This window comes from Stomoxys calcitrans, chromosome 2 (genome assembly GCF_963082655.1).
Source record: "Stomoxys calcitrans chromosome 2, idStoCalc2.1, whole genome shotgun sequence".
Lineage (NCBI taxonomy): Eukaryota > Metazoa > Arthropoda > Insecta > Diptera > Muscidae > Stomoxys > Stomoxys calcitrans.
Genome location: NC_081553.1, coordinates 56,103,707 through 56,127,926, shown reverse-complemented (window position 1 = coordinate 56,127,926; position 24,220 = coordinate 56,103,707). Strand labels below are relative to the sequence as shown.

General features: G+C 36.4%; 1 protein-coding gene across 1 annotated transcript in view; it reads right to left on the bottom strand.

Annotated features, from left to right (window-relative positions):
• The window catches only part of LOC106096209 (bromodomain-containing protein DDB_G0280777), a 71,295-nt gene extending 47,838 nt beyond the window's left edge, over positions 1-23,457 (bottom strand). The window contains exons 1-2 of the mRNA XM_059363228.1: positions 22,824-23,457; positions 9,014-9,820 (exon numbers count right to left, since the gene is read on the bottom strand). Coding sequence (XP_059219211.1) covers positions 9,014-9,820; positions 22,824-22,889 — 873 coding nt within the window. The 5' untranslated portion in view covers positions 22,890-23,457. The remainder of the gene's footprint in view (positions 1-9,013; positions 9,821-22,823) is intronic.
• Between the last annotated feature and the right edge of the window lie 763 nt (positions 23,458-24,220).

Below are 24,220 nucleotides of genomic sequence, written 5' to 3'. Positions count from 1 at the left end.
CAGAGTGGACGGACACTCAAAAAGCCAGCCAGTCAACCAGACACTTTAGTGCAGAGACCATAATGGGCCGAACAGGCTGGCCAACAGAAGGCATTTTGACATTTGTTCGAAACACACTCGATTTTACACTTTGTCATCAATCAGAGACCACACCGGGGTAACATGCATGATGGAGCGGCCGCACCAGGAACCATTTAAAAACAACAGAATAACATTTTATATCTGATACTCTGCTGCTCTTAATGCTCAGTTAATTTGTTATAAAAATTTACAAAATAAATAAAAAACGGCTGTAAAAATAACAAAAAATTAACTTTAATGTGACAAAAGTTTAAAAGCGCAAAAATGAACTAAACAGAACAGAACCGAACAGTTGTTATGGATAGCTGTACTCTGATCGAAGGGGAGTTTGTATGGTGATGGTGGGTAATCACAGCTGAGTTAATTAAATCAAAAATATTCACAACAAAAGTTCATGGACGTTGAAAGTTCTTTTGTTTTTGTAAAGGAATTTATATACATATATGTGTTCATGTAAATTGGTGGTCAATTGTTTAATTGCCTATAAAGACTGAACAGTATGGAAACTTTGTTGAAGTTTCAGCTCTGTCACATATCAATTTATGTAAACATTGTAGTAAAACATCATGTTGTGTCCATGACATGTCTATGTCTATGCCATGTCATCGCAATGAATGTATGTGCCATGCCATAAAGTATTTAGGGTTGTGACATATACACATGATATTCCATTTTTACAATGTCATGATAGAGCCCCTGTTCTTTAGTGGAATATTCATGGGCAAAAATTGCCCATTAATATTCCAATGCATACTATGCTACGGCACCATGTCATATCATGACATGTTCACGCCAACACCAAAGACAAACCATGTCATATCATGACATGTTCATGCCAACACCAATGACAAACCATGTCATGTCATGACATGTTCACGCCAACTCTAATGACAAACCATGTCATGTCATGACATGTTCAAAGCAACTCCAATGTCAAACCATATCTTGCCATGACCAGAAAAAAGCAGCGACCCACCTTAAAAATAAGTGCGCATGCTAGACATGCAGCGAATGACAAGTTCACACCTTATACCAGCCATCTAACACCTTATACCAGCTTACGGCTTTCGATGACCAAAACATAAACTACCCCTTTAAATTCATTGAGCTATTGACAGTGTTTTTGCTTATGAGCATAAAACAAGAGCGTGTTAAGTTCGGCCGGGCCAAATCTTGGAAACCCACCACCATGGAATCTGCTAAAAATGTATACAAAATAAATTATTTTAGACCAGGAAAAATTAAAGCTTCTAGGAACTAAACAAGGATGATCGAGAGATCAGTTTACATGAGAGCTATATCAGGTTACTGACTGATTTGGGCCGTATTTGGCACAGTGGTTGAAAGCCATAACAGAACACTCTATGCAAAATTTCAGCCAAATCGGACAAAAATTGCGGCATGTTAGGGCTCAAGAAGTCAAATTGGGAGATCGGTTTATATGGAAGCTATGTCAGGTTATAGACCGATTTGAAGCGTACTTGGCACAGTTGTTAAAAGTTATTGAAGAACACTACATGCAAAATTTCAGCAAAATCGGATGAAAATTGCGGCTTATAAGGGCTCAAGTAGTCAAATCTGCAGAACGGTTTATATGGGAGTTATAGCCCGATTCGGACCGTACTCGGCACAGAAGTCATAACAGAACACTACATGCAAAATTTCAGCCAAATCGGACAAAAATTAAGGCTTGTAAGGGCTCAAGAAGTCAAATCCGGAGATCGGTTTATATGGAAGCTATATCAGGTTATAGGCCGATTTGAACTGTACTTGGCAAAATTGTGGAAAGTCATAACAGAACACTAGCGCCAAATTTCAGCCAAATCGAACAAAAATTGCGGCTTGTAAGGGTTAAAGAAGTCAAATCGGGTGATCGGTTTATATGGGAGCTATATCGGGTTATAGACCGATTTGGACGGTACATTGGAAATCATACAAGAACACTACATGCAAAATTTCAGCCAAATCGGACAAAAATTGCGATTTGTATAGGCACAAGAAGTCAAATCGTTCACGGCTCCACTAAGTTTCGTCTTTCTCCCACTAAATACTTCCAAAAAAAAGGGTAAACAACCTAGTAATAGTCGAATCTTCTTCAAGAGCCCTAATAAACTGTCTTCAAGGGCCCTACTCGCAGATTCTCATCGCGCCTAAATCTCCAAAATCAGCTGTATACGGATATCCTGCCTGCTGCTCTCAGTTATCAGGTCTCAACCAGCAGGTTTCTCTGATGCAGAAATGGAGCCATGTTCTGTTGATATGAAACTCTGACTTCGAGTAAAGCCAAAGTCTGGGTGACCAAGAACGAACGTCGTGTCTTGAATAAATTCGCAAGTTTTCCACTTGTCATCAAGACACTCGAAAATAAGCGCCTTGGGCGGCGTAAATCATCATCCGCTAGCTCAAAAACAAAGAGGAATGGTTAGGTTGAAAAAAAGTTATTCCCTTTCTCACTCTTTACAGAACAGCCTTCGTAGACACGAGTAGATCAAGCTAGGGCACGCTAAGCGAAAACTGGGCAGCTGTTGACATAATCCTACACAAAAGCAAGAATGGCAACATAACCATCCTCTTACAAGAGAAGATCGGAGGCCGTCATATTTCATGCCACACTGGTGCTCCATAAGTGTAAGTAAACCACCAAACACGATACGACGAGGCATGAAGGATCCATTTATTACCCGAATTTTATGAAAATTGGGGTAATAAATGAATGGGTAGTTAAACCACTACCCATTTCTGTCAAATGTGGTCCAGATCGGACCATATTTGGATATATTGGGTTGCCTAAAAAGTAATTGCGGATTTTTTAAAAGAAAGTAAATGCATTTTTAATAAAACTTAGAATGAACTTTAATCAAATATACTTTTTTACACTTTTTTTCTAAAGCAAGCTACAAGTAACAGCTGATAACTGACAGAAGAAAGAATGCAATGACAGAGTCACAAGCTGTGAAAAAATTTGTCAACGCCGACTATATGAAAAATCAGCAATTACTTTTTGGGCAACCCAATAGCTGGCATATGGAGCGATTTCCCAATGTAGAGTATTAAACCAATAAAAGCAGCATTTTTCATCCGATTTTGATGAAATTTGAAACAGAGAGTTTCGATAGACCTCTACCCCTCTCTGTTGAATATCGTCCAGATCGGACCATATTTGCATATAGCTGCCATACAAACCTATTTCCCGATATGGAGTATTGAGCCCATAAAAGGAAAATTTTTCATCCGATTTTGATGAAATTTGAAACGGAGAGTTTCGATAGACCTGTGGCCTCCAAAAACAAACTTCTCTACCAAGTGGTGTCGCTTTGCGACACGCCGGTCGGACTCGACATAAAAAAGGAGGCCCCATAGCATTGAATTTACAAATTTAATTGGACAGCGCTCAATGATATGAGAGAAGTACCTGTTCCTAAATGGAATGTTCATGGGAAATTCAGTTATAGTAGTATACCTTTCTATAAAGATGAAGACAATGCTATGGCCTTTTTCTGGAATTTTCAGAATATCAATTTTACTAAGAAATAAAAGTTTACCAAAACTTTTTTGAAACCAATAAGGAAAGGCAAAAGTCCGACAATATGATTCCCTACACCTACCCTACAATTATAAATTCGGGCAAAATATATATATATATATATATATATATATATATATATATATATATATATATATATATATATATATATATATATATATATATATATATATATATATATATATATATATATATATATATATATATGAGAGCTTTATCTAAATCTGCACTGGTGCTATATCCAAACCTGATTTTGTGCAGATCGGTTGAAAATTGTAGCTACTACGGCCATATAAGGACAAATCAGGCGATACATATATATGGGAGCTATAACCAAATCTGAACCGATTTTGATGAAATCTGGCAGATATGTTAAGATCAGCAACAAAACAGTCCGTGCCAAATTTTGTGCAGATCGGTTGAAAACTATAGCTATTACGAACATATAAGCACAAATCAGGGGATACATATATATGGGAGCTATAACCATATCTGAACCGATTTTGATGAAATCTTGCAGATATGTTAAGATCAGCAACAAAACAGTCCGTGCCAAATTTTGTGCAGATCGGTTGAAAATTGTAGCTACTACGGCCATATAAGTGCAAATCAGGCGATACATATATATGGGAGCTATAACTATAATCTGAACCGATTTTGATGAAATCTGGCAGATATGTTAAGATCAGCAACAAAAGAGTCCGTGCCAAATTTTGTGCAGATCGGTTGAAAACTGTAGCTATTACGGCCATATAAGTGCAAATCAGGCGATACATATATATGGGAGCTATAACCAAATCTGAACCGATTTTGATGAAATCTAGCAGATATGTTAAGATCAATAACAAACCAGTCCGTGCCAAATTTTGTGCAGATCGGTTGAAAATTGTAGCTACTACGGCCATATAAGTGCAAATCAGGCGATACATATATATGGGAGCTATAACTATAATCTGAACCGATTTTGATGAAATCTGGCAGATATGTTAAGATCAGCAACAAAAGAGTCCGTGCCAAATTTTGTGCAGATCGGTTGAAAACTGTAGCTATTACGGACATTTAAGTGCGATTCGGGCAATACATATATATGGGAGCTATCATATCAAGATAGCTCCTTACAAGATAGCTCCTTACAAGATAGCTCATTACAAGAATCATAGACTCACAGACGGACATGACTATCAGAATCAGAAAGTGATTTTGAGTCGATCGGTATACTTATCAATGGGTCTAGCTCTTCTCCTTCTAAGCATTGCAAACAAATGCACAAACTTATAATATAATGTACCACAGTATTGGTGTAAGGTATAATAACCCAAACATTTTTTTCAGAAAAAAATGTAAAATTTTTTTTTTTATACCCTCCACCATAGGATGTGGGTATACTTATTTCGTCATTCTGTTTGTAACTACTCGAAATATTCGTCTGAGACCCCATAAAGTATATATATTCTTGATCGTAGCGACATTTTATGTCGATCTAGCCATGTCCGTCCGTCTGTCAGTGTAGGTCGGTTGGTATTGTAAATGGGCCATATCGGTCTATGTTTTGATATAGCTGCCATATAAACCGATCTTGGGTCTTGACTTCCTGAGCCTCTAGAGGACGCAATTCTCATACAATTTGACTGAGATTTTGCACATAGTGTTTTAGTATCACTTCCAACAACTGTGCCAAGTATGGTTCAAATCGGGCAATAACCTGATATAGCTGTCATATAAACCGATCTTGGGTCTTGATTCTTGAGCCTCTAGAGGGCGCAATTCTTATCCGATTAGAATGAAATTTTGCACCACGTATTTTGCTATGATATCCAACAACTGTGCCAAGTATGGTTCAAATCGGGCAATAACCTGATATAGCTGTCATATAAACCGATCTTGGGTCTTGACTTCTTGAGCCTCTAGAGAGCGCAATTCTTATCCGATTGGAATGAAATTTTGCACAACGTGTTTTGTTGTGATATCCAGCAACTGTGCCAAGTATGATTCAAATCGGTTCATAACCTGATATAGCTGCCATATAAATCGATCTGGGATCTTGACTTCTTGAGCCTCTAGAGGTCGCAATTATTATCCGATTTGCCTGAAATTTTATACGACGTATCCTCTCATGACCATCAACATACGTGTTTATTATGGTCTGAATCGGTCTATGGCCCGATATAATTCCCATGTAAATCGATCTCTCTATTTTACTTCTTGAGCCCCCAAAGGGCCCAATTCTTATTCGAATTGCCTGACATTATACACAGGTCCCCAACATATAATTTAATTGTGGTCTAAACCGGATCATATCTTGATATCGCTCTAATAGCAGAGCAAATCTTTTCTTATATCATTTTTTGCCTAAGAAGAGATGCCGGGAAAAGAACTCGACTAATGCGCTCCATGGTGGAGGGTATATAAGATTCGGCCCGGCCGAACTTAGCACGCTTTTACTTGTTTACCCTTATTTTATCATTCCGTGGCGTATGATTTATATTACATATTATTATATTTATTACATAACTTATACGCAAGGTAGCCCTTAAAATAATAAAAAGTTCTCATACGCACCAATGTACTCCACGTTTTATGGTTTACGCATCTATGACAACTATACCAAGCCACATCAATTATGCATAATACCAAACACCTCTCTAAAAATGTCACCAAAATCTGACCATTAAATATCCAAAATGTGACAACAAATATAAATGTCTAACAAAATTAATCATGTGAGACAAAAAACATATGCATCTGTTTATAAATATGTTAAGAGCCAAAACAAGTAATTAAAAATTTCAAAATACAATAAATAAAAGAAAAAAACACTACAAACTCACAAATTGTTTTAAAAATCTGCGACAAAGTGCATACATCATCCTCAAGTGTATTTTATTTGTTTCAATATTGTATCCTCAGTGGCATAAAAAGATTTGATTATTTTTATACCATTTGACGTTATGCATGTACAACAATACGTTGGCTATGCGAAAGAAGTATGCCCTCATCAAAGAAATATTTATAATTACCCGAACATGTCAGATTTGCAAAAATGTGACAAGTAGCATTAGAATTTTGCGAAACGATTTCGAAACAATAAATTTCATCTTGATGATGACGATGATGCTGTTAATGCTCAACGAACAACATTTATATGGCCCCGCAGAGATTAACACTAACACTCGAGTTCATAAATAAATGACACAAAATTTAGATTCGCAAGAAAATTTAAAAACCTCTGACTAACTGTTTCATAAAAAGGCCCAGCCTGGGTGGCATGGCCAGATGATGGTGGTGCTACATATAACACAGCCATTAACATGACAGTTTACATAATGTGACAAAGTGATAGAAATGTTAAAGAGTATATGAGGGAAGGACAGGAAACAAGATTCATTTTTGGGAAGACAAAATTTTTAGAAAATTTTGTATGGCAAGAAAATGTTGCCAAATTTTTCTAGAAAACTCAAAATTTTCAAAAGATATAAAATTTTTGATGAAAAATAAATTAAAAAAATGAATGTTCTGCTTGAGGACCTTTTTTTTATTTAAATAATAAAAAAACTAGTAAAAAGAAGGCATGTAATCTTTTTGGGGGCTGATTGGACTGATGAGATGCCTTGGTCGGCATTGAAATCGCGATCTCTATAGCCTGCTCGATACATTACAACACACCACACATACCTTAACTTTTTTAAAAGGTTTTTATTTTGCTTTCCTTTCTAAATAGAAGCAAAATCAAAGCCTTTTGACAAAATTTCCTATAGAAATGAAATTTTGACAAAATTTCCTATAGAAATGAAATTTTGACAAAATTTCCCATAGAAATGAAATTTTGATAAAATTTCCTATAGAAATGAAATTTTGACAAAATTTCCTATAGAAATGAAATTTTGACAAAATTTCCTATAGAAATGAAATTTTGACAAAATTTCCTATAGAAATGAAATTTTGACAAAATTTCCTATAGAAATGAAATTTTGACAAAATTTCCTATAGAAATGAAATTTTGACAAAATTTTCTATAGAAATGAAATTTTAACAAAATTTCCTATAGAAATGAAATTTTGACAAAATTTCCTATAGAAATGAAATTTTGACAAAATTTCCTATAGAAATGAAATTTTGACAAAATTTCCTATAGAAATGAAATTTTGACAAAATTTCCTATAGAAATGAAATTTTGACAAAATTTCCTATAGAAATGAAATTTTGACAAAATTTCCTATAGAAATGAAATTTTGACAAAATTTCCTATAGAAATGAAATTTTGACAAAATTTCCTATAGAAATGAAATTTTGACAAAATTTCCTATAGAAATGAAATTTTGACAAAATTTCCTATAGAAATGAAATTTTGACAAAATTTCCTATTGAAATGAAATGTTGACAAATTTTTCTATAGAAATGAAATGTTGACAAAATTTCCTATAGAAATGAAATTTTGAAAAAATTTTCTATAGAAATGAAATTTTGACAAAAATAAAATACAATTTTAACTAAATTTTCTCTAAAAATAAAATATTAACAAAATTTCTTATGGAAATAAAATTTAAACACAATTTCTATAAAAAAGAAAAAAATAACAAAATTTCCTTTAGAAATGAGATTTTGACAAAATTTCCTTTTTTTATAAAATATTCATGGGAACAAAATGTCGACATTTTCTGTTTCTTAAATTTTGTCCCGCAGCACTCTAATGTTCATCTTTTCACAATTCCCAGAGAAGAAAAATAGGCGAATCACAAATTGAGTGACAAGAAAAATGCAAAACATCTTAAATGAATGGATGACAACAACACGACGACATCAAAGCCTAAACAAAGATGAAATGATCATAATAAAGGGGACACACATGTTGAGGCTAATGCAAAGGCATACTCGTACAACAAACATACACACACACACACACACTCATTTTATACATCATGCCTACATCGGTAGAAGGCTCCACCTCTTCCATTGTGAGACCTGAGAATGCAAATGCAACAAATCAGAAGACAGCAGAGAAAAAACGAACTCAACGGACCAAGCACACACACACACACACACACACACACACGAAGCAATGAGCGAACACAGGCGACGAGTGATGAAGACGATGATGATGAACAAATTAACACTTCGCATTGTCGTTGTCAGTGAGTGGATGGGGTATATGCCAGTGTATGTGTTTGCATCCCCCCAAAGCCTTGGCTAATTATTTCACATCAAAATTTGACACAACAAAAGACCATGATGTTAATGAGAAAAAAAAGCGAACAGCAAAAATTATTTGACACTAAAACGTTGGGCAAGACTTTCAGGTCGTAAATTTTAAAAAATTAAAAAAGAGATGCCCCTTTTTCACATACCCCCTTAAGAAGAAGAAGAAGAAAAAAGGTGGCTACAACGACTTACCCTTCTCTGATGTTGTGTTAGCATTTGAAGATTTTGATGCTGCTGTTGTTGTTGTTGTTGCAGGATAGGCGTTGTATGTGAAACAAGCTGTGCTGATTGCTGGTGTTGTTGTTGTTGTTGTTGTAGACGGGGATGTAGTGGTTGTTGTTGCTGTTGAGATGCTGCTGATGCTGTTGGTTGGCGGATATTCGTGCTGACCGGTGAATGGGCGGGTGTTAATATCTGTGGCTGTGGCTGGGCATTCGGGGTTTGATGTAAGATTTTTAAATTTTGTTGTTGGTGTTGTAGCGGCTGTTGATTTTGTTGCATACATTGTGACAGTTGATTATGATTATGCTGATGTATAGACTGTTGTTGTTGTTGTTGTTGTGACTGAAGATGTCGTTGTTGTTGTTGCTGATGATTGGCATAGAAATTCATTGGAGGTAAGGAGATCGTTGTTGGTGTTGGCGATATTTGAGGTGGTTGTTGTTGTTGCTGTTGAGGATAATTATGATATTGCTGCTGCTGCTGCAAGAATTGCTGTTGCTGCATTAGTTGTTGTTGCGTTGTAATACATTGGCTACGATTTGTATCTTGTACCCAATTGTTAACACGCAATTGTTGTTGCTGCTGCTGTTGTTGTTGCTGTTGCAGCAACAATTGTTGAGGCAACATATTACTGTTGTTGTTCACTACAGCATTTTGATTAATATTAATGTGGTTATTATTATTGTAATAATAACAGCTTTTCAAATTATTATTTATTATGTTGTTGTTGTTGTTATTATTTGAGTTATGCATTTTGGTTTCGTTCATTAGAAAACTCTGAAATACCAAAAAAAAAGGAAGAAAAGGGATGAAAAAGGTTGAAAAGTAAAAGAGGTTAGGTTTTGCTGCTCAATAAGATAGAAAAAACAAAAGTGTCAATTTGACATGCCAAACATGAAAAACAAAACTTGAGTTACAGTAAAGATTGACGAACGATAGTAACTTATCGCTCGGTGATAAGAAATTCCCTCATATGTAGGTTTAGTGATCTATGATTTCGCTCAAACAATATTCTGACTTTCTATGAAGGTGTAAATGATGCACAAGTGAATGAGAAGTGTAAACCCGCATGACCCTCCAACATTGCTAGTTACTACACTGTGTAAAAATAGAAATACTAAATATAGATGAATACATGAGAAAACTGGCCAAAGAATAATAAGGTATCCATGACTAATTTCTTGCCAGGTAAATAATTTAAGGCCAGAGGCTATACACGGTAACCAATATGTTTCAGTTTATTTGTGAAAGCCAAATCTTTTTATACATTATATTGTAACTACTCTTTCTCATAGAATGCAATCTAAAACGGGGAAACTCCGGAGTGCATCTTTTAGCATATAAGGAAAAACATTTTTCTTTGAATATTTATTTTTAATGTAACACTTCTAAATTGATATAGGAATGTCTCCAGAATAACTGTAGTTTAATTAATCCAAAATTCCTTCATTTGAGTCCCGTATGATCTTTATTGGTCTAAATGCTTCAATAAAATATTGGGTTGCCCAAAAAGTAATTGCGGATATTTTAAAAGAAAGTAAATGCATTTTTAATAAAACTTAGAATGAACTTTAATCAAATATACTTTTTTACACTTTTTTTCTAAAGCAAGCTAAAAGTAACAGCTGATAACTGACAGAAGAAAGAATGCAATTATAGAGTCACAAGCTGTGAAAAAATTTGTCAACGCCGACTATATGAAAAATCTGCAATTACTTTTTGGGCAACCCAATACTATACGAATATTATTTTTTGATGCATTTGAAGAAAATACATTTGGAACAACCACCCACATTCTGCTCAAATGAAGTGCTCAAATTCTTCTACGAACTTTATTTAAATCGACCAATAATAGAAATCTCATCTGTTTGAAAAGTTTTTCCAATTTAGGAAGTTTTCCAATTTTTTGTCAACATTTTGGGAATTTGACTGGTCAATTTTCACCACAATTTTTCCTACGTACCCCTTAAGAAAATTATTCGTAAATTTGGTATATTACAAAAGCTTTTATATGCGAAAATTTGAGCAAATTAAATGAGCCATCATGTGTATTTATTTTATATATAGACATGAAAAAAAGATAAGAATATAAAGATGTTCTTGAAAGAAAACCAAAAATTCTAAAAGTTTTTTCCCAAATTTAAGTCTTTAGATAAGTCTTTAAATTATTTTATTTCGAGAAATCTTCATGTGCTTCCATTGTCTGATCAGCTGGCCAATCAAACACAAACGGTTGTGAATTCTGAGAAAGTTTTGTATTCCTGACGCGCATCCTCACATCAGGAATAATAAGGCAGATGTCAGTGGAGCACACAACATGGAAATCACGATAGAACAGTGCCCACATTACAACGGTGTTCGAGTGAAATAATGGAGTTGGATACTGTACTGTCCCCCCCATCACCACAATCGCCCTCGTCTGGACACGGTCGAATAGTTCCTAGGATGTCCTCGGAGTACCGGCCCATACATGCGAGTTATATTCCATCTTCGGCCAGATGTAGGTGGCATAGAAATTAAGAAGATTAGATGAGGTGAAGTAGTTCTTGCAACGCTTAAGAAAACCTATGCAATTTGATGCTTGTTTTGACACTACGAGTACAGGTTGTGATCAACGAGCATCACATTGTATTTTCATGCCCAGAATCTGAAGAGTGTTTGATCTCTCAATATCCGAATCTTCGATAGATATTGACGATTGTAAAGGGTCAGGAAATCGTTTGTGAGGCAACAAACAATACTGGGTCGCGCGTGCATTTAAATCCACTATGTTCATTCGACCAGACTCAAAAATGGCCAGCAAGTCCTGACGGAGTGTATCAACCACAATTCATCTCCTGTCTCCGATCTCTCGGAGACGCGGTCTATCGTCGAATGAATATGAATGACTTAATAGATCATCAATGAAAATAAGAACAAGTAAAAGCGTGCTAAGTTCGGCTGGGCCGAATCTTATATACCCTCCACCATGGATCGCATTTGTCGAGTTCTTCTCCCGGCATCTCTTCTTAGGCAAAAAAAGGATATAAGAAAAGATTTGCTCTACTATTAGAGCGATATTAAGATATGGTCCGGTTTGGACCACAATTAAATTATATTTATGTTGGAGACCTGTGTAAAATGTCAGCCAATTCGAATAAGAATTGCGCCCTTTGTGGGTTCAAGAAGTAAAATAGAGAGATCGATTTATATGGGAGCTGTATGGGGCTATAGACCGATTCAGACCATAATAAACACGTATGTTAATGGTCATGAGAGAATACGTTGTACAAAATTTCAGGCAAATCGGATAATAATTGCGATCTCTAGTGGCTCAAGAAGTCAAGATCCCAAATCGGTTTATATGGCAACTAAATCAGGTTGTGAACCGACTTGTACTTTATTTGATATAGTTGTTGAAAGTAACAATAAAAAACGTCTTGCGAAATTTCAGCCAAATCGGATAGGAATTGCGCACTCTAAAAGCTCAAGAAGTCATGTCCCCAGATCTGTTTATATGACAGCTATATCAGGTTATGAACCGATTTGGACCATATTTGGCACAGTTGTTGGATATCATAACAAAATACTACGTGCTAAAATTCATTCAAATTGGATAAGAATTGCGCACTCTAAAGGCTCAAGAAGTCAAGACCCCAGATCGGTTTATATGGCAGCTATATCAGGTTATGGACCGATTTGAACCATACTTGACACAGTTCTTGGATATCATAACGAAACACGTCGTGCAAAATTTCATTTCAATCGGATAAGAATTGAGCACTCTAGAGGCTCAAGAAGTCAAGACCCAAGATCGGTTTATATGGCAGTTATATCAGGTTATAAACCGAGTTGAACCATACTTGGCACAGTTGTTGGATATCATAACAAAACACGTCGTGCAAAATTTCATCCCGATCGGATAAGAATTGCGCACTCTAGAGGCTCAAGAAGTCAAGACCCAAGACCGGTTTATATGGCAGCTATATCAAAACATAGCCCGATATGGCCCATTTACAATACAACAAATAATAAGTATTTGTGCAAAATTTCAAGCGGCTAGCTTTACTCCTTCGGAAGTTAGCGTGCTTTCGACAGACAGACGGACGGACGGACGGGTGGACGGACAGACGGACGGACAGACGGACGGACATGGCTAGATCGACATAAAATTTCACGACGATGAAGAATATATATACTTTATGGGGTCTCAGACGAATATTTCGAGTAGTTACAATCAGAATGACGAAATTAGTATACCCCCCATCTTATGGTGGAGGGTATAAAAAGAGAGAGAGAGAAAGGGGATTGCAAATGGACTATATGGGTTCAGATTTTGATATATCTTATATATAAAAATTAATTTGTGTTTGTTTGTAGGTTTGTTTGTTTGTTTGATTGTTTTTTTGTATGTTTGTGTGTTCCTTATAGACTCAAAAACGGCTGAACCGATTTTCTTGAAATTTTCACAGATGGTGCATATTGATCCCGTGGTGAAAAAAGGGTACTACATTTTTTGACATCTGAAGGGGGCGGACCCTCCCCCTCACCTTAATTTTCAGAAACGCCAGATCTCGAAGATGGCTGGTGCGATTTAAGCGAAATTTTGTGTGATCTTATATAGTACCCTAAAAATAAAAATTTGGTATCCAAATTTCGGAAGGGGTACCTAGGGGGCTGCCCCACCCTAAAACCTACCAAACATATATTTAGACCAATCACGACAATATGGGACTCAAATGAAAGGTATTTAGGATAAGAAAACGTATCTGATATCCAATTGTCGGACCAAGTGTTAGGGGGACCACCCCAACCCCCAAAACACCCCCAAATCGGACATATTTACCGACCATGGCAGTATGGGACTCAAATGAAAGGTATTTGCGAGTAGAATACGAATCTAATATCCAAATGTGTGACCACGTTTCTGGGGGTTCACCCCTTCCCCAAAACACTCTCCAAACAGGACTTATTTACTGACCATGGGAATATGGGACTTAAATAAAAGGTATTTGAGTGTAGAACTCGAATCTGATATTCAAATATAGGACCAAGTGTGTGGGGGGCTACCCCAACCCCCAAAACACCCCAAAATCGGAAAAATTTATGACCATAGCAATATGGGGCTCTTTGGGAGTAAAGCACAAATCTGATAACTATATTCGAGAAAAGTGTCTATGGGGCCACCCCACCAGCACAACACCACCCAAATAGTAAGTATTTGCAGACTATTGCAATATGAGGATCAAATATGAGGTTTTTTAGAGTAGAACACGAATCCGATATATATTTTCAAGGCCAACTCTCTGAGTGGCTGCCCCCAAAACACCCCCACGCCGGTCATGTTTGCCGACTATGGAAATATGGGACTCAAATTAAAGGTATTTGGAAGTAGACCACGTATCTGATATCAACATTAGGGACCAACTATCTAGGGGACGTCCCACCACCATAGCAACCCCCAAAATAGGACGTATTTGCTCAACAGGACAATTTGGTTATTAAAGAGAGTGGAACTAGATATTTATAGTTTTTAAGGCCAATACCCCAAACCGGACATATTTGGTGACTTTTGCCATAAGGAGTTTAAATGAGATTAGAAAATGAATTTGATATCCAATGGCAATATGGGGTTCAAATAAATGATATTTGAGAGTAGAGCACGATGCTTATATTTTTTTAGGGCCAAGCATCTGAGGGACCACCTCTTCCCCGAAAATACCCCTTAATCAGATATCATGAGAATATCGGGCTGAAATAAAGTATTTTAAGAATGGAGTACACCTTACATCCAAACATAAATTCGCAGACCAAAAAAAATCATATGGGATTCAGATAAAAGCACTTATATTGTTAAACTGATAGTCATGCGATTTTTGTAGCATGATATTTCATTAAAAGCTCTTTAATTGTCGAAAATGAATATTCTACGGAAACTTTTTTTCCATATAAAGAAAAGAAGGCGCAGCGGAGCGGGCCCGGGTTGGCTAGTTATATATAAGACACATTGTAGAATATAAAGAAATTTAATAAAATGACCTTCCGCATTTCCCATAAGTCTGAATCACAATTAAGTCAGAATTTGGTGCAAAGTGTTGGCAAAAACAACAAATTCCCCTCCCAAGTCGTGTCAACCACTCCATAGAATTCGGACCGACTTCGGATCCGAATTTGGATGAATTTGCCGAATTTTTGTACAGACTTCTGGCCGAATTCTGAACGTTTGTTCACTGGGTACCGACACTAAAGCCAGATTTGGCAAATATTTGGTACGTAAACGACTTTTATGCAATTCAATATTTCGATTAAATACCTTCCAGATAAACCTCTTATAAGCCTATTGTCTGATTTGCGTCATGTCTTGTTCGAAACAAGACATGACGCAAGCAGCCAAACCCATACTAGATAATTAATACAGAAATTGAGTATTTTTTACTTAGATAATGAAAAACCTCATCTACCAAACATTTGACACTGCCTGGATTGAAAATACAATCAATTTTCTTGGTGTACTATACTATTTATCTGTGAAGGAGCTATCTAAATCCCATGTTTCTGAGATTATTTCTAAATTTGAAGGATTATATCATAGTCTCATAGGAAATTAAAAGAAATTAAAAAAAAATTCTAAATCTTCTTATTGATTTGTTTCAATAATAAATGCAAATTTTTTTGACGTCAATATCGTTTTGCCCATAACAATATTGAATAAACTACGTATGTTTAACCGCAATTCTACATGAGCCGCGTATAGAAGGCATTTAGGGATTTCCACATATTACAATAAATTAAAACTGGCCACAAATATAACATAAAAATTGGGGTTTTGCCCATACTGGCAGACTTTGCCAATAAAAAGATATTTCGTTTATGTCTTATCACACCCGCCAAAGAGGAAAAAACGAAATTCTTAGAAGTGCAAAAGCTGTATGTAAAACTTTTCATTTGCACCCATTTGCAATCTATATTTCTAAATTTAGTTCTCCGGCTTACCATCAAAATGCAAATTTTGTAGCTTAATTAGTACCATGAGAACTTTGTTTTTTTCGGATAATTTAGCCAGAATCCAATTCCAGATCCATATGATTTATATGACCAATTGCTAACCACTAAAGGTGGTTGGTTAATTTACATTTTAAGAGTTGCTAAAATGCTTGCTTTTAGTTTATTAACACCGACTAGATAGCCAAAGAGGGGGTGAAGACTTGAAACTCGCGTGAGTGCTTTTAAAAGAAACAAAAAACAAAAAAAAAAATTATAGATTCTACAGCGGCAGCAGCAGCGGCAGCAGCAGCAGCAGCGGCAGCAGCAGCAGCACCCATGCGATCAACCGAATGTGTAGTAAAAGCGTCCATGTTCACGTTCACGTTCACGTCCGTGTCCGTTTGTGGTTTTCAAAATTTGCATTTCATTTCGTATGATGTTTTTGTCGCTATGGTTGTTGTTGTTGTGGTTATTGCTGTGTGCCTGTGTGTGTGCGCCTATGTGTATGATAAAAATAGTTTGTCAAAATTATGACTCACTTGTGGCAATGTGCGTAAAAAGCTCGCTCTCTCTCTCTCTCTCTCGCACGTTTGGTCTTCTTTAGTTTGGGATCAATGTTTCTTCTTTTATGGAGAACAAACTGCTGTTGTTGTACAGATGGTTGCCGATGTCGTGGAGTGACAATGTGTTACGAATGACTCAAACAATAAAAAAAGCCCTATGTTGTAAAAAAAACGAAAGTTATTTTAGCAAATAGGGCAGAAGTTAAGTAAATTAACTATGGGACTGAAATAAAAGGCTTTTTAGGGTAAGCAAATAATATTTGGAACCCTTGAAGAAATCCCCAAACAGACATGTCAGTGCGATCCGGACAATATGGTGCTCAAGTGAAAGGTCCATGGTCGTTGAGTACGGATCTGATATTAGAGCTGGCAAACTATTTTCGATAGTCGTAATATCGAAACTATCGTTAATTATCCATCACCTATATTTCAAACGAAAATGAGAAGTAACAAGTGGAAGCGTGCTAAGTTCGGCCGGGCCGAATCTTATATACCCTCCACCATGGATCGCATTTGTCGAGTTCTTTTTGCCGGCATCTCTTCTTAGGCCAAAAAAGGATAAAAGAAAAGATTTGCTCTGCTATTAAAGCGATATCAAGATATGGTCCGGTTTGGACCACAATTAAATTATATTTATGTTGGAGACCTGTATAAAATGACAGGCAATTAGAATAAGAATTGCGCCCTTTGGGGGCTCAAAAGTAAAATAGAGAGATCGATTTATATGGAAGCTGTATTAGGCTATAGACCGATTCAGCCTATAATAAACACGTATGTTGATGGTCATGAGAGGATATACGTCGTGCAAAATTTCAGGCAAATTAGATAGGAATTGAGCCCTCTAAAAGCTCAAGAAATCAAGTCCCCAGATCGGTTTACATGACAGCTATATCAGGTTATGAACCGATTTGAACCATACTTGGCACAGTTGTTGGATATCATAACAAATAATTCTGGCAAAAATTCATTCCAAGAATAGCGCCCTCTAAAGGCTCAAGAAGTCTAGACCCAAGTTCGGATTATATGACAGCTTTATCAGGTTATTGACCGATCTGAACCATACTTGGCACAGTTGTTGGATATCATAACAAAACACGTCGTGCAAAATTTCATTCCAATCGGATTAGAATTGCGCCCTCTAGAGGCTCAAGAAGCCAAGACCCAAGATCGGTTTAAATGGCAGCTATATCTAAAGACATGGACGGATTTGAACCATACTTAACACAGTTGTTGGATATCATAACAAAACACGTTGTGCAAAGTTTAATTCCAATCAGATAAGAATTATGTGCTCTAGAGGCTCAAGAAGTCAAGACCCAAGATCGGTTTATATGGCAGCTATATCAAAACATGGACCGATTTAAACCATACTTAGCGCAGTGGTTGGAAGTGATACCAAAACACCACGTGCACAATTTCATTCAAATCGGACCAGAATTGCGCCCTCTAGAGACTCAAGAAGTCAAGACCCAAGATCGGTTTATATGACAGCTATATCCAAACATGGACCGATTTAAACCATACTCACCGCAGTGGTTGGAAGTGATACCAAAACACCACGTGCAAAATTTCATTCCAATCGGATAAGAATTGCGCCCTCTAGAGACTCAAAAAGTCAAGACCCAAGATCGGTTTATATGGCAGCTATATCAAAACATGGACCGATTTGAACCATACTTGGCACAGTTGTTGGATATCATAACAAAACACGTCGTGCAAAATTTCAGTCAAATCGGACCAGAATTACACCCTCTAGAGACTCAAGAAGTCAAGATCCCAGATCGGTTTATATGGCAGCTATACCAGGTTATGAACCGATTTGCGTCATACTTAACACAGTTATTGGTAATGATAGCAAAACACCAAGTGCAAAATTTCAGCCAAATCTGATAAGAATAGCTCTCCCTCTAAAAGCTGAAGAAGTCAAGACTCCAGATCGGTTTATATGGCAGCTATATTAGGTTAAGAACCGATTTTAACCATACTTAGCACAGTTGTTGGAAGTAATACCTAAACACCACGTGCAGTCCAATCGGACAAGAATTGCGTCCTCTAGAGGCTCAAGAAGTCAAGACCCAAGATCGGTTTATATGGGAGCTATATCTAAACAAGGACCAATTTGGCCCATTTACAATCTCAACCGATCTACGCTAATAAAAAGTATTTGTGCAAAATTTCCAGCGCCTAGCTTAACACCTGCGAAAGTTAGCGTGCTTTTGAAAACCAGACGGACGGACATGGCTGATCGATTTAAAATGTCATGACGGTCATCGACTTAAAATCTCTTAGACGCATATTTTTGTAGGTGTAACAAACAGAATGACGAAATTTGTATACCCCCATCCTATGGTGAGGGTATAAAAAAATAAAACATCTAAATCTGAACTGATTTCTATGAAACTCACCAGTAATACCAAGAATCGTAAAGAATCATAAAATCCTTCCCGTCAAATCGAGAGAATCGGCTAACAAAAGACCACATTACTGCAATATATCTCAAAATCTGACAAACATATATATGGGAGCTATATCTAATTCTGAACCATTTTAGAGCAAATTTCTTACATATTATGGAAGTCGTCGAGCAAAGCTTTGTGCAGAAGGTTTGTCAATAAGAAGATTTGGGAAGATTGGTCAATAAATGCACTTGCAGGGGCTCTAGGAGTGAAAATCGGCCGATCTATATTCATATATAGAGCTACGTATATCTAAATCTGGACCGATTTCTATGAAATTCACCAGTCGAGAGTTAAGACAAAATTCTTCCTACCAAATTTCAAGAAAATCGGTTAACAAATGACCATTTTATTGCATTATTTCTGCAAATCGGACGAACATATATATGGGAGCTATATTCAAATCTGAACCGATTTTTTCCAATTTCAATAGGCTTAGTCTCTGGGCGAAAAAGAGAATGATTCTGAGTCGATCGGTATACTTATCATTGGGTCCATCTCTTTTCATTTGGGTGTTGCATACAGTGGAAAGCTCTGTCTTCTACTGAGTCTTCGGCGAAAATGTATATGACTTTGTCTCCTACTGTGTTTTTGATGAAAATGTAAAAGACTCTGTCTGTTACATTGTCGTCGACGAAACTGTATAAGACTGCGTCTCCAACTGTATCACTGACGACAAGATGGGCAAAACTGTTAGCGAAATTGTCGTCAAGGACATGATCGTTCACCTTGTCACTTGGAATGTCATGCTGGAGTTTTGCGACATTTGTGTGAAAATATCGTCAACGATTTTGGTTTTGTGTCCACCAGTATGTCTTCAAGAATTTTAAATGGTCGTGCACGCTTCGTTAATGATGTCTTGTAGACAAACACCACTGGGCATGGGCTTGGAAATATTATGCACACTAGCACATGTGCCCAACACTGCTTAAGGGTCATGAAATTATGAAAATGCTGCCAAAGTAGGCCTGAAGATTATCCTAGCAAAGACGAAATTTATGAGGACAGGAACATCAACTTTGACACCGCTCACTATAAGAAGACGTTGGCAACTTCTCCTATCTTGGCAGCAAAATAACAAAGGACGGAGGATCGAAAGCAGACGTACGCGTATCTGCCAAAAAGGTTAGAAGGGCTTTTCTTAAACTCAATCTAGTTAGGAGATTCAGTGACATCTGACATAATACAAAAGTCAGAATCTTCCACAGTGGGGAGAAATCTATTTTATTATACACTCATAAAAATTTGTTTGTAGAAACAGCAAAAATGTTTGCTGAAACAGCAGAAAGTCAGCTGAATATGGGACAGCAGTAATTCGTTGCTAAAACAGCAAACATTGTCTGCGGTTTTCAAACTTAAAAAAAGTGAAAAAAAGCTTAAAAATGTCATAAATATTTCAAAAGTTGTTATATTCCATCATGTCTTTCAATTTTACAAGCATATAACTTGACATTTTTTCAAATTTTGTACAATTTACAAATATTTGATCGAATTTAAATAACAGCAAACAAAATAACTACTGCTATTATATTTAAGCTTTTAAAGAAAAACGCCAGAAATGTTGTTTAGAAGATCAAAACGTTTTAGTGAATTTATTCAAAAGTTTTAATTTAATATCAGCAGACAGTGTTTGCTAATATTAGCAGACTAATTTTTCTGGGTGTATGGCTGCACAACTTGGAGCTCGACATAAGCGACTTCCTGTGACAAATACTTTGAATTTTCTGGTCAAATCGTATTTCAGATGAGGTCGATGTTGAAATCCGGAAGAGAAAATGGACATTGTTGGGTCAAATCCTACGCCGACCGCGAAATAAAATATCGAGAAATATCCTACACTGGAACTGTATAAATTCTTGAATGTTTGACATCCTAAGTCGATCCAGCTATGTCCATCCGTCCCTATATCTGTCCGTCTGTGGAAATTTCGATCCGCTTGAAATTTTGCATAAATTTATTTTATTGATATAAGTTTGCCATATCGGTTCAGATTTTGATATAGCCTCCATAGAAACCGATCTCTAGCCTAGAAGCGTAAATTTTTATCCGATTTGACTTTGCACGGAGTCTTTTCAATAGCTTTTCCGTAAATATGATCCAAATCGATCTTTAATCTAGTATACCTCCCATATAAACCGATCTACCGATTTTACTTCTTGAGCCTCTGGAAGCCGTAATTGTTATCCGATTTCTTTGAAATTCGGCAGGTAGTGTTCTTTTATGACTATCAACAACCGCGCCAAGTACAGTTCTAATAGTTCTGATATGGCTCCCATTCAAACCGATCTCCGTCTTTGACATCTTGAGCCCCTGGAAATCGCAATTGTTATTCGATTTCGCTGTAATTTTGAACAGAGTGTTTTGTTGTGACTTCCAATATCCGAGGGAAGTATGGATGGACCTAATCTAATTTAAACCGAGTTCCCGATATGACTTCTAAAGCTCTTGACAGCCGTTAATGTTATCCGATTTGGCTGAAATTTAGCATAGATTGTTTGGTTATGATCTCCAACATCCATGGTGAGTTTGACCCTAATCGGTCTATAATCTTATATAGCTTCCATATAAATCGATCTCCCGATATGACTTCTTAAGGCCCTGAATTTCCCAATTGTTGTCCGATTTGGCTTAAACTTTGTATGCAGTGTTTTTTAAGACTTCTACCAGCAATCGCTTCAGCAATCTTTAACGAGCCCAAGAAAATTCAATTTTTGCTTGATTTGGCATAAATTTGGTACGAAAAGTTCTCATATGCACTTCAACTAAGTTCATTTGTCGCAATTTTCAGCGTATTTCGAGGTGATAGGGTTAACTTATTCTTCTTCTTCTTTTGCTTTGCAATACTTGTTAACAATTTCTTGATGTGATGAAATTAAAAAAAAAAAAACTTTCATCAAGAATTTTTTCCTAAAACAAATGTTGAAGAAAAACTTCCAAATCTTTTTAAATCAAAAAAAGAAAAAAAAACTCCAACTTCATCTTAATTTTAAAGACACCATTACTCATGTTTCTAAAAAAAAAAAAAACAAAACGACAAAACTGAACATGAACTTTGTAATCATCTTACTTGAATTTTGTTTCTTTTGGCACTTTAAGAACACAGCAAATGGGGCATAATTTAACGCCCTCGCAATTTTGATATTGTTGCTGTTGTTGCTGTTGCTGCTGCTACTACTGCAGTTATTGTTGTTATGGTTGTTGTTTTCATTCAGGTCATTAATAAAACAATTTTTAATTTTCACACTTTTTTGACAGAATTATTATTCTCGGCTTTTTGTTTTGTATTTATTGCACACTTCATATTTACACATATAGACTTTGTTGTTGTTTTGTTTTTGTTGTTGTTGTTTGCTCTTCTGAAATATTATTAATAATAATAATTATAACTTTTAATCATTAGCTCGAATTGCACAAAGGGTTAATGACTGCAGCCCAAAAGGCTATTCAACTTTACAGAAAAAATGCAATTTTTCACACTCCCGGGCCACAGCAGCGCGTTTGATTTATAAGCACATACAACAACAACCACAACTACAAAAGAAAGGATTAATGATCATAATTCAGAGAGAGATAAAAGATATAAAAAAAAACACTAAACTGTCCAAGGAGTTGTTGTAACTTTTTGTGTTTTCTTTGCTGGCTTGCTTTTGTTCACTGTTGCGTGTTGAAGTAGTGGGGTATGGTAATAATTGATTGATTGAAAATCCCCAACTTCTCTAATAAATATAAGCGAACGCACTTTACAGGCATGTATTGCATTTATTTGTCACCACACACTTTGTGCTAGCACACACTCACACTCTCACACCCACTCTCACTCATCTTCATCATCATTTTTTTGTTTTTGCTCCACACATCACTCATTCACAGTCTGGACAACAAACACACTACTATATTGACTATCGACAAAGATCGTTCGTTGATTCGTGGTGTTGAAGGCGGCAGCGGCGGCGCGTGTTTTGTTTTCTTGGCGACGGCGGCGCGTTGGTGGAATCGAATTTTGTCATTCGTGTTTTAGTTTGTTACTTCCTTACGTTAGCAAAGCCCGCAACATATTAAAATACGAAATGTAAACCGAAATTTGATAAACCTTTTTTTCGGATCGTTTCGTTCAACAAATATACGACGACTATAACACAACACCAACGACGACGTCGGCTATGACGATACGACAACAGTCAACAACGGCTTGCTGGATATGGCTAGCTGGCTGACTGACTGGCAGCATGCACGTGTGCCCAGTGTCAATGTGTTTCTTTTTTTTTCTTTTGCCTGACCGACCGCTTGTTTCTACAGTCCATGCAAGTGTGTGCAAACTGTAGTAGTAGGAAAGAAGTTAAGCAAATGTAGCGCGCAAAAAAATTAGTACAACAAAATAACACCATATTCTGACTGTTGAATGACTGACACCACATACATATATGTTTGTATGAGCCAGCCATGCACTCACTCATTCACTCAACCAGGCAAATGAGAACAGGACAATTTTTGTTGTTGTTGTTGTTGTTAATGACTGACTTTATTTTACTAATATTTCTTCTCTCCTTGAAAATGTTACGATCGGTTTTGTTTACTTTTGAATTAGTTGGCTGTGTGTTGATGGATGAAAGATTCGTTTGTTGATAGTTAAGAACGAGAAAAGAAAATGGGATAATAACGATAAGGGTTTTCAAAATAATAGAAAACATGAAATTAATTTAGATCCTATAAAATAAAATATTATTAAATAAGATATTATAAAACATAAGAAAATAAACAAGGAGTGGGTAATAACTTCGTTCATTTTATATCGAGTTTTCTCAGAGATCGCACTATACTGTAGATGGGTTCTCATCCTAGAGTATACATTGACCGCAGGTGTGCCACAAGGCTCTGTACTTTCCCTTTTTCTTATTTTCATTGACGATCTATTGGGTCAGACTTCGAATCCAGTCTACTCATTTGCCGATGACAGTAGTCTGTGTCATTCATATTCATTCGACCATAGGCTCAGTCTTGTGCATTAAAGATGAGACGCTCTCCCAGGTTTTGTTGGCCATTTTCGAGTGCGGTAGAATGAACAGAGTAGACTTTAACGCACAGAAAACGCTGTGCTGTTTCTTGTCTCATAAATTATTCACTGACCCACTACAATCGTCGATATCTATCGACGGTATAGATATTGAACAGTCAGATGCTTTTGATGTTCAGGGCAT